Raw genomic sequence first — 13,087 nt, 5'->3', positions numbered from 1 at the left:
GTGACGGGTCCAGAGCCCAACCTGAGAGCCATACCTTAGGACGGAGTTTGCCCGCCTTCCCTCCAGGGAGACGGAGCAAAACGTGGCAAAACGGGGCGATTATAAAGAAACCAGGCTACTCACCGGGGGCCCCGGGGGGCCAGGAGGCCCTTTCGGTCCCAGCAACCCACGAGGTCCCTGTTGGAAGAAGGAGACACCGGTCGAATCATCCCATAAAGATAAGATGAGGTGGGACTCTCGGGGGAAACCAAACAAGGTATGTTTCTTGGTCATCTCAAGACCCCACGGCTACCCCCTGGATTTTGCCTATTTTGGTGGGCTGGGCTGGGCGGGGTGAGGATCCAGGCTTCTTGACGAGACTTTGGTCCTGCAAAACGCCCCAGGACAGAAGGCAGCAGGAACCTCTCCTGCTTGGTCCAAAGGCTTTCCTGATGTGGGATTCTTTGCGGCTGGTACGTCCATCATCTGGCACCACGGGCCACGTCAGGGGCCAGGTGAGGACTCCGGCTCATGGGGGGAGGGATGCGGCTATTTCAAAAGCTCAGGAATGAGGAACTGGGAAACCCTTCCTTGTGCATCGGGAAAAGTGGGCAACGGCCCACAAAGACTTGAAGCCCCACAAAACGTTGCCCCGTCTTTTGTTTCCTTTCTCCTTCCGGTGCCTGGGAGTTCTGGAACTGAAAGAGGCTCGAAATCCAGTGGCAAAGGAAGAGGAAAGGAGAATCCAAGGGAAGGGTCTCCACCGCTGACCGTCGTCCAGGGACCCTCTTAACGATGGCATTATCCCGCCTTTGGCCGCTTTATTATTTTAATGGGTCGTACAGCTTTGCTTAATTGTTTAAACCGCCCTGGGGAGCGTTTCCCTACGCCGGGCGGTGTTCTCGAAGCTCTACAAATTAATTAATTAATGGCCACACCTGCGCGCACGTCGGCGCTTCTAAAGGAGCCGGCGTATCAGAAATTCTTAACGGGAAACATGTTGCAGATTACAAAGGACGGCGACACCCGGGTAGATTTTAATGAGGTATCTCCAGCCTCGTTCTTGACGGGATGAGTTGGTTAGCATTCCCCGCCTCGCCGCCGGACTCCCCTCCCTTCTCCCTCTCCTCCCATGTCCCTAACATCTTTGAAAAAAGCCGTTCAACTAGAAAGCTCATTTTCACAACGGGTCGTGTTTGCCTTTTATTTCTGGATTGCTGATCTTTATCTGCTAGAGATGAAAAAGAAACGGGGGGGGGCCCATGGGTGAGCGTGTCTGGGAGAAGCAGAAGCAGCACTCAAAATCTATTGCGAGGCACTGTAGGGCTTAGCGACTTCGTGGATGCCCACCCTCCGGGCAACAACGGCGGATGGGCACTTCGAGATGGGCACTTCGGGAACGCATCCAGGGAAGTGACCTTCATTTTCTGGGTGGCGGTGGGTGGTTTTTTTTTGTTTTGTTTTGTTTGTTTGTTTTAAAGAATATTGACTTACAGGTTCACCGGGGAGACCTCTCGGTCCATGTTCTCCATCATCACCCTGTTTGGCGGAGGCGGCAGCACGGAAACAAAAAGGGAAAAGGAGGGATTAAGAGCCACGGATAGCCTATCACGCGTAATTCCTCTAAGGGTGGCTCCCTTCACACAGGCAAGGCCAGCCGTAGGCAAGCGGGTGCGCCTTGAGATGCAGAAGTGCCACCGATGGGACTCACCCTCTCCCCGTCTTCACCCGGAGCTCCTGGAGGACCTGACGGTCCGGGTTCACCCTGAGAAGACAAAGGGCAGAATCAGCTGGGCTCGGGGGTCAGTGGCCGACCTCAGGCCAAAGGCCGAAGGCACCATCCATGTTTGTAAACAGGCAACGAGATGGATTTCTAAGACGAGATATTCCAGTTTCTCCTTCGATTTTTTAAACTGCATTTAGCTTCCAAATAGGGGTTGGAATCCTATTATATAGAGCAGGACCCCTGTATCCACAGAGGACTGGTTCCAAATCCCCACCCTTGTGGATACTGACGACCACGGATAACAGAAACCACTATTATAATAGCAATCCTATAATGGAATGGTCTTGGGCTCCCTCTAGTGGCCTGTTCTGGTCACTACATCATAAAAATACCTATTTCTGGGATCTGTCTTTTAATATTTTTAGTATTTCCAGACCGTGGGGCAGGGATCCCACGTATAAGGGGGGTCCTGCTGTATTTCCACTAGCTGTGTAACCTTGAGGGACTCCTGTGAACGAAGAAGTGAGAGTAGGCTTTCCTCTTGCTTACTGGAGTCACGCAATGGGTGAGCGTCAATGTTCAGCAGCCTCGTGGGAGGCAACGGAGGCTGTCCACGGACAAGAAGCCCCAGGAGGATATGCAGCACACAGAGAGGCCACGGCAGCCACGTGGCCGCGTGGGGAGGAAACGGAACAGAAGCCCAAGAACCTCGGACCCCAAGCACTCACCCGATGTCCCTTCTCCCCTGGCAATCCAGCGAGGCCATCAAAGCCTCGGTCGCCCTGCAAGAAATTCCAGACAGAGAGAGAGAGAGAAATGGTCAAGGCAGGATCCGGGACAGAGTCCTGTTGGAACCGTTCCCTTTCCAACTTGCTTTGCAGGCACTGATGCAAGGCAGAAGTCTCGTCAAGAGATCGCGGAGGAAAAAGAAAGAAAGCAAGGAAGAGCCAGTAGCCCTTTTGTCAGCCACCTCCCATTCAGGAGCGCTATTTGGGCACTCAGTACCTCCGGAGGGCATCATGGCCTTGGACACACTCCTGACCATCAGGAGCCGAAGTAAATTGGAGGGGGGGGTTAGGGAGGGAGGGAGGAGATGGCAGGGGCTGCCCCTCTCAGCCCCAACCCCTCAGTTTCCCCCCTTCCCATCTACCCCCAGCTCATAACAGGAACAGGGGTGACCTGAAGGATGATTCTCTGTGGCTCATGTGGAAGCAATTTAAGCTGCCCTTGCAGGATCCGTGAGGGGCGCGTTGATGGATGGCGTTTCACTGGGGCACAGAGTATCCTTGCACCTCCTCCGAGAGAGGAATTAGCTCCTGTCTGGGCAGCGATCCATCATCCAGCCCTCCCTCTCTCCTCTCGCCTTTGGTTGCGTGTTTGTGTGGTGGCAGACAAGGACGATGGTTGCGACACTTAAGGGACGAGGGAGCTCCTCCTCGGCTTTTCTTGGCCCTGGCAAACCCCTCCGTCCGTCCGCTTTCCATTCCGAGCACCTACACCGTCGGGCACTTAAGCTTCCTTGTATGCAGCTTGCAGGCCCTGCTTCCCCAATTCAGATTCACGGCTAATGGCTTCTGTCTCTTTTGATGAGAGCCCTTCCCAAAGCAACGTGAACAGAGAAAGGAAGGAAGGAAGGAAGGAAGGAAGGAAGGAAGGAAGGAAGGAAGGAAGGAAGGAAGGAAGGAAGGAAGGAAGGAAGGAAGGAAGGAAGGAAGGAAGGAAGGAAGGAAGGAAGGAAGGAAGGAAGGAAGGAAGGAAGGAAGGAAGGAAGGAAGGAAGGAAGGAAGGAAGGAAGGAAGGAAGGAAGGAAGGAAGGAAGAAGGCTACGAAGGAGGGGGTTCCTTTATGAATTACTGCACAACCCTTCAAGGACGAGCCTTGCGTCTCAAGCTCACTGTCACCAAGTTTCCACGAGGGATGGTTTCCTTCGATCATGAACGCAATTTTCCGACTTGCTTTCTAGAACATCTGTGAATCGAGATGGGTAGGGAGGAAGAACCGGCAAAAACCTGGCATTATCCATTTTAATTCAATTACCTTTGGTCCGGTCTGCCCAGGCATCCCGCGAGCGCCGTCACTCCCAGCACGTCCCTAAAACAAGAGAAAAAGAGAGAGAAAGAGCGCTGTGAGTGGGGCGGTGGGGAGAAATTACACGGCGAAGGAGGCCAGGCCCCCATCCGCTCCGGGGCTCAGAAGAGAGGGCAGAGTCACACACACACACCCACTGCTTCGGCCACGGAGGCAACATTTCGTTCCCAGCTGATGGTAAAAGGTCCTTACAGGTCCCGGGGTTGCCTGACCCCTTCGCCGGGAAGAATCCGCCCCCTGCTCCAATCCTCCCTGCCACCAGCGCATCTCTGCGCCAAGACGCACCCAACCAAGGGACACATCCGGTCAAGACTGAGCCCTGAGACACCCCCAGCCCACTTCCTCCACATGGCTCTCCATCGGCACCCTTAAACCAAGGATTTGGGGCAACGGACCAACAGATGAGCCTTCCTCCCCCTGAGCGGTCAGTGCGTCACGTGGACACAGCCGTGTCCATTTCTCCCTCCCCGCTCCTGCGTTTGACTTACCCGGCGGCCTGGCTTCCCTGATGGGCCGGGGGGGCCCTGCACACCTCTTGGGCCCTGGAAATAAATCGGACAGCATGAAAGCAAGAAGCACCGGCTGATGAGGATGGACCAGATGAAGGTCATTTGTGACATATTGTACAAGGAGCAGCACCCCCAGAGGGCTTAGGAACAGGATGGACAGCCAGGGGGTGTCGCTTGACACCGGGGGGGCCAAGTCCAGATCAGGAGCCTGGAGTCCCAAGGAGTCCAAAATCCATGCTGAGCCCACGAAGGTCTCTCCAATGGACCTCCTGGCCCCTGTTCATCATTTCCCAAGGTCGGGGAAAACAATTTTACTTCCTCCTTAAAAGACACCAGTTAACCATCCTTGTTTTCAAGAATAGAAAAGTTATTAGGAGAGGTTAAAAGTTTAATTAACTGTTGACGGGCTCAATACCCGTCTAATTATTTTCTACCACGCTTCTCATCTTCGATTGTTGGCGGTTTTCTTCCTGCTTTGTCGGAGGAGAGATGCCAGGGCTTCTCCGCAACATCTGTCAGCAGATCCCATTCTAGTGGTTTCTGTGACCGATTCGAGGGCTTTCCACCATCGCAAACACCACTATTTTGCCCCATATATGGAGAGAATTTCCAGAGCTGGCAAGCACCTGTCTCCAGCTTTTTATCTGCTGGTGAGTTTCTGGAATAGTCTATCCTATTTAAAAGCCATGAGCTCAAAGAAATCCACCTCGTGCAGACAGGATCCATCAAAAACCCTGCACCAGAACAATCCTGGCCTACTTACGCAGACAGCCACCCCTTTCTGCACCAATTTACCACCGGGCATCTAGGGCAGAGCTGGGGAAAACTCTGGGAAAAAAAGGCACATTTCCACGCCAGTTCCGAAACAAGTTCAAGGAAGCCTCAAACCAGTAAGACCAGCATGGAAATGTGAGGGAAGCAATGAACCCACAGAAGCATAAATGAAAGGACCGGGGAGAGGAGACCCAATTGAAGGTCACTCCATCACTGGGTGACGGGGGACCATCTCTGACGTACCTGAGGCCCCATGTCTCCTGGTTCACCCTTGATTCCTCCACCCCCAGGGGGTCCCTGTGGAAAAAGAGATGTTGATCAATATGTACAAATGAACAAACTCTGCCTTAGGACCCCAAGACCTTGCCGGGCAGCTCTAGTGGACACTTATAAAGACTGCCCTGATGTGTAGGACACGCTAAACTGCTCAAACGCTGTTATCTTTCTAACCCATGATTCAGCTGAGGTCCCAGAATTTCCGTCTTCAAGAGATCCAAGCGAACCGCCGTGTTCCGGAGAAGAAGATGACCCACTGCAAAGCCCAACAGCAAAACGAGTCGGCTGCCCTTTTGCTGTGAGAACCCCTTACTTATGGGGTTATTTAGGTTGCTTACCATCGGTCCCGGCCTTCCAGTAAGACCCATTGGGCCAGCTGGTCCTCTCAGCGCCAGCTGCAAAGGCATCAAGAAAGAAGAAGTCGTGAAGGAATTAATCAGCAAAGTGCTTCCAATGTTTAGAAGGCGATGCTCTAGTCACTCAACAGAAGCCACAATTTCCACCATTATCAGTGATGTACAAAATGGAGGTTCCCTCCTCTCCCCCACCTTGTTTACTAGGAACAGGATTTTCTGGTCTAGCAATACAGTAATTCTCCATTCTGAGAGTTCTATCTACTTTGCAGGAGCCTTTCAAATACCTCCCTTTGGCTCGCCTGGGAGAAAGGCCTAGGCGGAAGGGTTTCAAGGCCGAGCTAGGCCTAGCTTCCTGTTCAGAGAGAAAGCTCCCAGCTGGCACTGGGGCAGGAACAGGAAGCTTGAGCAGAGCTAGGCCTTGCTCAGCCTCAGAGCCTTCCCATTTAGGCCGGGTGACGACGATGATTTTGCAAAAAGTCCCCAAACATGACGAAAATGTGCAAAACCATTAATTGCACTGGGGGGGGTGTGTGTGCTCAGGAAGGAAGAGATGGGCTCACATGCACAGATGAAATAGGCAAATATTCCTGGCCTTGTTTCTCTCGGTCAGGGTTTTGGGTTCTGCTCCCTGTCCAAAGTCAGATCAGAGTCCCACCCTCGGTGCAGAAAAGGAGGTGAAAGCACCAAGTTACCGTATTTTTCGCTCCATAAGACGCACCTTTCCATAAGACGCACTAATTTTTTAGGAGAAGAAAACAGGAAAATATAATCTGTTTTCTTCACTCCATAAGACGCACAGACTTTCCACCACCCCCATTTTGTGGGGGAAAAGTGCATCTTATGGTGCGAAAAATACGGTAATTCCCGGCACTTCCAGAGGAAGGGAGGGTGGGATCGAGAGAGAGAGAGAGCCCAGGATGTTTAATTGCTACTTTATGCCCCGATACAAAGAGCAAGAATTCAACCTGAAATGTCAGGGTTTTGTTTTATTTTTACCTTTTCCATCGCTAATTAAAAAGTCACGTCGCCACGGCAGAGTCAATAAATCTCCCGGCAGTTAATGGGCCTGTCCACACTATTCTAATGACAGGGGGGGATAAATTTCTTCCATGGCAAAAATCCAATACTTTAAAAGACCTGTAATTATCTGTGTTCCCTGTTAATTAAAATCCACCCAGGGCTGCAACCGTAAAGACCAAAAAAAATAAATGTTGCTGAAATACCGGGTTATTTAGTGAAAGATGCTCCCCTATTAAAAGGGGGGAAATCATGTTGCTACTTTGGACTCAGGAGCAAAAATCTGCACGGCAAGGGAATGGGTAATGTCGAAACACAGCCGTCTGCAAGACCCAAAGGATTTAAGAGAGAATAATGCGGTGGCCGGGAAAGTCAGATCAAGGGGTACGGCAGCAAATCCTAGTGGAAGTGCCCATTCACCTTCCCTTTGCCATGTTCTTCGCCTCACGAGCAACCGTGGGAAGAAATTCCTCAGCCTTGCTGATAAAAGGGTTTGCATTGGGGAGAAAAGACGGGAGGTTTTTTGTGCAGAAGCGCCCTTGCAAAAAAAAAAAAATTGGCCCAAAATTTCTCTGCACGTGCAAACGATGAGCTTGCATGAATGGCCCAGAATGAGGAGGATAACTCCTTCAGCTCCTTGGCGGAAAGACGGGAAAGGAAGGGCAGCCCATAGAAAAGAAGGTCAGTGAATGGGAAGAGACGCCGGGGCGCACGGGGGGGGGGGAGAGACTCCTACCCGGGCTTGCTGGAGGATGGCTTGCGCCTGAGACTCCTGGGCGGAGACCATGGGACCTTTCGAACCCCCGTCTCCTCCACCGCTGAACCGGAACTGTGGGGGAAACAGAGAGGAGCGTCAAAATGGGGACACGTTTTGACCACGGAGGTGGTTGTCCCCTGCCAACCACCTCCGAACCACGGTGAGCCTGCAGCATCCTCTGGCCACCCGGCATACTCGTTTCCCATGAGTGGTCCTACCCCCAAACCTATTCCCCTCATGCAGATTTATTCCCACTTTGTGGCCTTTGACACCTCCCTCTTGCACACGCCCTTAGCGCTGTTTTGGCCACGTCCCAAGACTTGAGCCTGGGCCTTGGAAACACAGGCAACGAAAGAAAGGGACCACAAGATTCAGCCGAGGTGGCATTTGGAAGCAGGTTATGCCACGCTGGATGGTTGGCTTGATACATCGTCCAGCTCAAGGTACCAGATACTCACCGGAAGCATCAGCATCGTTCCTGGAGGTCCCGGCAAACCGTCGGCGCCAGGGAGTCCTGATCGCCCGGGGGGTCCCTGCGAAGAGGGGGGTGGAATAAAGAAGAGCCTTTAAACTCCAGAAGTTTCTTTTGGACGAGGCGTGACGGGAAGGTTCAAGCAGTGAGTCACTCATCAGCCCAACCTCTTCTCGTCCTCCAGTTTCTGCTTCGGAGACGAGAACAGTGAGGAAAGTAAAAGGAAGAGGATGATTTTGACTCAACCGGGACTTAATCCTAATCATTCTCCTGCTCCTGTTATGCTGGTCACACCAGCGCAGGCCACAGCTTGGACGTAACACATTATGTTGTGCAAATTTGGTTTATGCATTTGTTTTGCTTTACTCTGGCCACTCCGCATCAATCTGCATGAAGCAAGCTCTGTTCTGGTTTTGGAATTTGGGACCTACCTGAAACGAAAAAGGTGATCAAGGTGATGATGTCCAGAGACACCAATCAGTCTAAACTCGCACAAGGATTTGAGAGAATATTCTGCATTCAGTGTCTCCCAAACCTGCAAATCTTTACTCTGGTCGGTTGCACCTTAGAGGCAAAGGGACACGCGTCTTTCGGAACGCACTTTCCATGTGAGAAGGTGGTCACATCATACACACGTGTGGCCTGACATGTGGCCACATGTTCTCTAGAAACTCAACACATAAGCCTGGCCCTCCACGTCCAACAGAGAGACCAAAGCAGAGTGTCAAGAGGTGTAACTTAACAACCCACCATGCGCACGCTGCCAGGCTCAGCGCCTCCTGAAAACACATATTGACTTCTTTACAAGGAAGGATCGATGGTGCTCAGCCAGGCCTTTCATGTTCCATCATCTCACACCTCGGGAAGATTATGATGAGGCCATCAAAGAGGCCATCAAACACACAGGGAGCATCAGAGGGGCAACCCTCAACTCCAGAAGGCCCAAGGACCCTTCCCTCCACTGGGTGCTCGCCAGAGGTCCCATTCCCTGGCCATGCAGGCTGGGGACGATGGGTGGTGCGGTTCTGACCGATCTGGAGGGCAGCAGGTGGAGGCCAGGCTGCGGGAAGGTTATAGCAGGGGGTCCCCAGGAGAAAAAATGCAGGGAAATAAAAAAAATTGGAGAGAGGTGAGTCTTGAAGGGAGAAGGGGTGCAAAAAGCATCTTGTTGTTTTCTCATGAACTGGGAACCCCACTGTGGGCACCCCAGTTTTAAGCAAAGAGGTTTATGTTTTTGATACGAGGACACTGGTTTTTTTTTTTAGCTCAGAATGCCGTCGTGCCTTGAGCTCAACCTGCGAGTCGGCAGCACAAATAATCAATCAGCAAGCAAAGCATCCAACCAACAGTGGGGAGGGTGTACCGTAGGGAGACCCCAAACTGGCATTTTTTCTATATCAGGGATCCCCATGCTTTCGGAGAAGGCGGAAAAGAGCGATGGGTGCTGGTGTTGTAGGACAGCAATTATGCCACTAGGTGTCAGGCCTCAATTAATCTTATAAACAGGCACAGCTTCCGTTTTTTTAAGCAGCTTTCTTTGCCGGAGAAGCCACGCACCCTTGAGAGCAGGAGGCGCCAAAACTTCTAACTCTGGCGTTGTAGAAGGGGTGGCGGTGCTCACCTGCGCCAGCATTAGAGGTGCAAGCAATTTAAAAAAATATATACTGTACGTGAACAAAGACAAAAACGGGGTGGCCCTTTAAAGACTAACTTTTCTATTTTTTTTAATAGGAACTTTTGTGGGCAAGTCCACTTCATCAGACATAACAGCCCCTCATTCGCACTCATTGTGACTCTACCACTGCTGTTTTACCAGAGGTCCTCACCTTCTCTGCATTGCAAGCTTCAGTGCAAGACCTGCCCAGAAAGGACAGGACCGTCACCATGTTTAACACCCACTGACGTTCTTGCCCACCAACCACCCTCTCTGTATTTTGATATCTGTGCTTGGGACCTTTATGTTCCGCCGTGCCTGCGCCATCTGCCAGGGGACTCCCCCGGCCTCCCTTCTCAGAGCCCCTGTGTGCTGCAGGTGGTCCTTTGGGACCCTCCGTCCTGGGGGGCTTCGGCATCACCTCACAGGGGCCCAGCAAGTCCCTTTCACAAAGGTGTGCCCTGGATCTGGCCACATCCCAAATGGGACACAAACAGCACGCATGGTTAAAAGCCATTAAAAATAGGAGTGGGGCTCCTCCTGCTGGCCACTTCTAGGCTTTGCAAGGCAAGGTTTCCCGTTTAATTGGATGGCGTTCAGGAGGTAACATAGAAGAGGGATGGATTTTGGAATTCTTCATTTCTCCTCACTCTGTTAGACATACTATACTCTCAAAGGGGTGGGGAGGGGAGAGAAATCCAGTGAATTTACCCCAGCCTTGATACAGCGGATTTCCTACGCTTGAAACAACTTGGACGTAAATCAGTTCTACTTTATCGAGTGAGAACACAACTGGGGGGGGGGGGGAGAGATTCCTTTTTGTGGCCTTTGTATTGGGATGGCCAGCCCCACAGTTTGTACAAGACCTCCTCCCCCCCACCTCACTTATTTTCCAGGGGTGGGAGGATGATTTCTGCAAGCAGTTTGAAGTCCTTGCCCTGCCCTTAAGCATCGGAAGAGGGAGGGAACCGCAGAAAAGTGGGACTGAAACGGAACAAAAAGAGATCAAACATGGAGAACAACTCACCCTTTCGCCAGGATCTCCGACCGGACCCATGGATCCAGTAGGTCCGGGAGGTCCAGGAAGTCCCTGGTGGAGGAGAGGAAACAAGAACACAACAGCATGAGCTTCAAGGCAAAAGGGCGAGTGTGTGTGTTTGTGTGTCTGAAGGAGGAAAATTATGATAACAGCCTTTGTCGTGGTCAAGCCACCATCCTAGGGAAGGAATTGCATCCAAAAGGATCTTTGGCTTCTACGCCTTTCCCTCCAGCTCGGGGGGGGGGGAATCCGTTATTGTCTCCGATGGGGAGGGGAAAAGGGTGTGTGTGTGGGAAAAAGACGTCTCCTACTTACGGCTGGGCCTTCCGGGCCAGGTGGGCCTTCGATGAGCATCCCCTGCAAGCAGAAGAGGGAAAGGGAACACCAGTCAAGAGGCGGAAGGCTGGCCGACAAGAAGCTGGATCGGAGGAGGAGGAGAGAAGGGATGGCCAGGGTGGGCTGTATCCAGCACCCTCAGCCTGCCTCGTCAAGGCAAGGGGAACGGCCACCCCTCCCTCCTCCATCCTGTCACACACCTTAAACCCCCTGAAACCTGCTTGGGACGGCAGAGAGTCTCTTCCCCCCCCGTCAGCTTCTCCGTGCCAGAGACGCCCAACGCCCTTGTGAGAATCCCACCGGACGAAGGTCTAAGCAACTGGGGGAGGATGTTCCCTTTTTTTTGTTTTGGTTTGGGTTTTTTTTTTTTTGCCTGTGTCGGGGCCACTTTGAGAAAGAAAGAAAGAAACCTGTTCTTTGCTTCTTTCTCTCTCACACACACACTGGAAGTGAGGGATCTTACAGATCTTCAAAACTCCTGTTGACAAACGGTCCCACCCTGTAGAGACCACCGGAATTGGGGAAGAACCGGGGCGTCTTCTTCTCTTCCCCTGGTGGGAAACGCTTGCAACCCTCGGCGGCTCAAAAAAACCACCTTCCACAGAAGAGCGACACGAGGTGGCCTCAGCCAGAAGGTGAAAGAAGAGGTTGGGTACGGGGACCGTTCGTTCGTGAGAATCTCCTTCCTGGCCTCTTTCCTCCTGGGCCTGTTTATCTTTCGCTCACGCTGCTGCTGCTGCTGCTGCTGCCGCCGGGGACATCTGGAGCCTCTCCCTCTTGCAAGAGATCCCAGCTGTTTGGATTTTCTGCTCGGCCCCGCGAAGTGGCGGGAGGGGGGGAGGAAAGGAGGTCCTCGGAAGAAAGGCGAGGAGGAGAAGCGAGGAGGAAGAGCGGGCCGAAAGGTTCTCCCTGCGTCGGGATCGATGGCCTTCTCACCTGGGCCAAGGCGTAAGGTGCTTCTCGTGGGCCACAGGTAGGGCTTGTTCGGAGTGGAGGTGCCTCCCTTTGCTCAGGATTCAGGCATGGACGCGATCCATATACGGGACCTCTCAGAGGCACTAACCATCCTCTGGCCATCAACCTTTTGGCAAGCTGGACTGCCCATAAAACATCAGCCACTGACCCCCTCCCTGTCACCCCCACTCATTAAAAATACTCCTCAAAGCCCTTAGAGAATTGGTCCCCAGATGTTCTTGGACTACAAAACCCCCAGACATCCTGCCCCGCGCAGCTCGGGGTGAAGTAGCTTTTCCCTGCACTACGATGGGGAAAAAGGGAAAGCAGGAGGAAAAGAGGAAGAAGACCTAACATGAAATGGATGGACTCAATAAAAAAAAGCCACGGCAATGCGTTTACAAGACCTCAGGCTCTTAACGAGAGCAGCCGTGGGGGTTTAAATTGTTTATAGGGTCACCCTAAGTCAGAAACGGTTTGATGGTAGGCGATAACAAAGCTGTGATGGAACAATTGCTCGCAAGTGGGGAGTGCAGGCTGATTTCACCTGAGGATCCCCCCCTCCCAAAAAAAATCTCCCTGCTTTCCAGGAAAATGGTCACCGTAGCGAACCACCTCCTCACACCTGAAGCAATATCTGTGCATCCGCTAAAAACACACACAAGCCTTTGTGGTCGAGAAGAGGCTTCCAGGGCAGAGACACCGAGGGCTTTTACCTTATTATTTTTTTAAGGACGTGTTGTTGGTAAGGGAGGAAAAGGACAAAGGGAGGCAGAAAAGGGGAAAAGGCAGCTTTTTTTTTACTTGTTTAGCTTCTGGCAACGATTCGGAGGTCTGGCATTTTGCAAGCCAGCAGCCGGGGCTGCCAAATTCTTTGGAGATGATTAAGCTGAACTGTGTTTGGTTCTCTCTCCTCTCTCGGTAACGTCTTGCAGAGAAGCGTTTATGCAACTCGTGGAGCAGGGCCCCTCGGTGTGGAAAAACTTTGCTCCTGCGTCTCTTCCCGTTTCCCGTTTCGGCCACAATCCCCTTGCCCAAAGCAGCGAGGATCGGATCGAGCAGGTTGGAAGAAGAGGAGAGGGTGCTTTTTTGGGGGGACGGTTAACAGCCGGTATTTCCCTACGCAGGAAAAAACTTCACGGACAAGAGA

The 13,087-nt window shown here is 52.3% G+C and overlaps 1 protein-coding gene across 2 annotated transcripts in view; it reads right to left on the bottom strand.

Moving 5' to 3' along the window:
• COL5A1 (collagen type V alpha 1 chain) overlaps positions 1 to 13,087 on the bottom strand; it is a 103,040-nt gene that overhangs the window by 45,623 nt on the left and 44,330 nt on the right. For both annotated transcript variants that reach the window (XM_072984553.2, XM_020812243.3), the window contains exons 10-21: positions 10,963 to 11,004; positions 10,636 to 10,698; positions 7,941 to 8,015; positions 7,462 to 7,554; positions 5,691 to 5,747; positions 5,320 to 5,373; positions 4,282 to 4,335; positions 3,743 to 3,796; positions 2,434 to 2,487; positions 1,691 to 1,744; positions 1,474 to 1,518; positions 124 to 177 (exon numbers count right to left, since the gene is read on the bottom strand). In XM_072984553.2, coding sequence (XP_072840654.1) covers positions 124 to 177; positions 1,474 to 1,518; positions 1,691 to 1,744; positions 2,434 to 2,487; positions 3,743 to 3,796; positions 4,282 to 4,335; positions 5,320 to 5,373; positions 5,691 to 5,747; positions 7,462 to 7,554; positions 7,941 to 8,015; positions 10,636 to 10,698; positions 10,963 to 11,004 — 699 coding nt within the window. The remainder of the gene's footprint in view (positions 1 to 123; positions 178 to 1,473; positions 1,519 to 1,690; positions 1,745 to 2,433; positions 2,488 to 3,742; positions 3,797 to 4,281; positions 4,336 to 5,319; positions 5,374 to 5,690; positions 5,748 to 7,461; positions 7,555 to 7,940; positions 8,016 to 10,635; positions 10,699 to 10,962; positions 11,005 to 13,087) is intronic.

The sequence above is a fragment of the Pogona vitticeps genome, chromosome ZW-PAR (assembly GCF_051106095.1).
Source record: "Pogona vitticeps strain Pit_001003342236 chromosome ZW-PAR, PviZW2.1, whole genome shotgun sequence".
Taxonomy (NCBI): Eukaryota; Metazoa; Chordata; class Lepidosauria; order Squamata; family Agamidae; genus Pogona; species Pogona vitticeps.
This window is presented reverse-complemented; position numbering and strand designations above follow the sequence as displayed.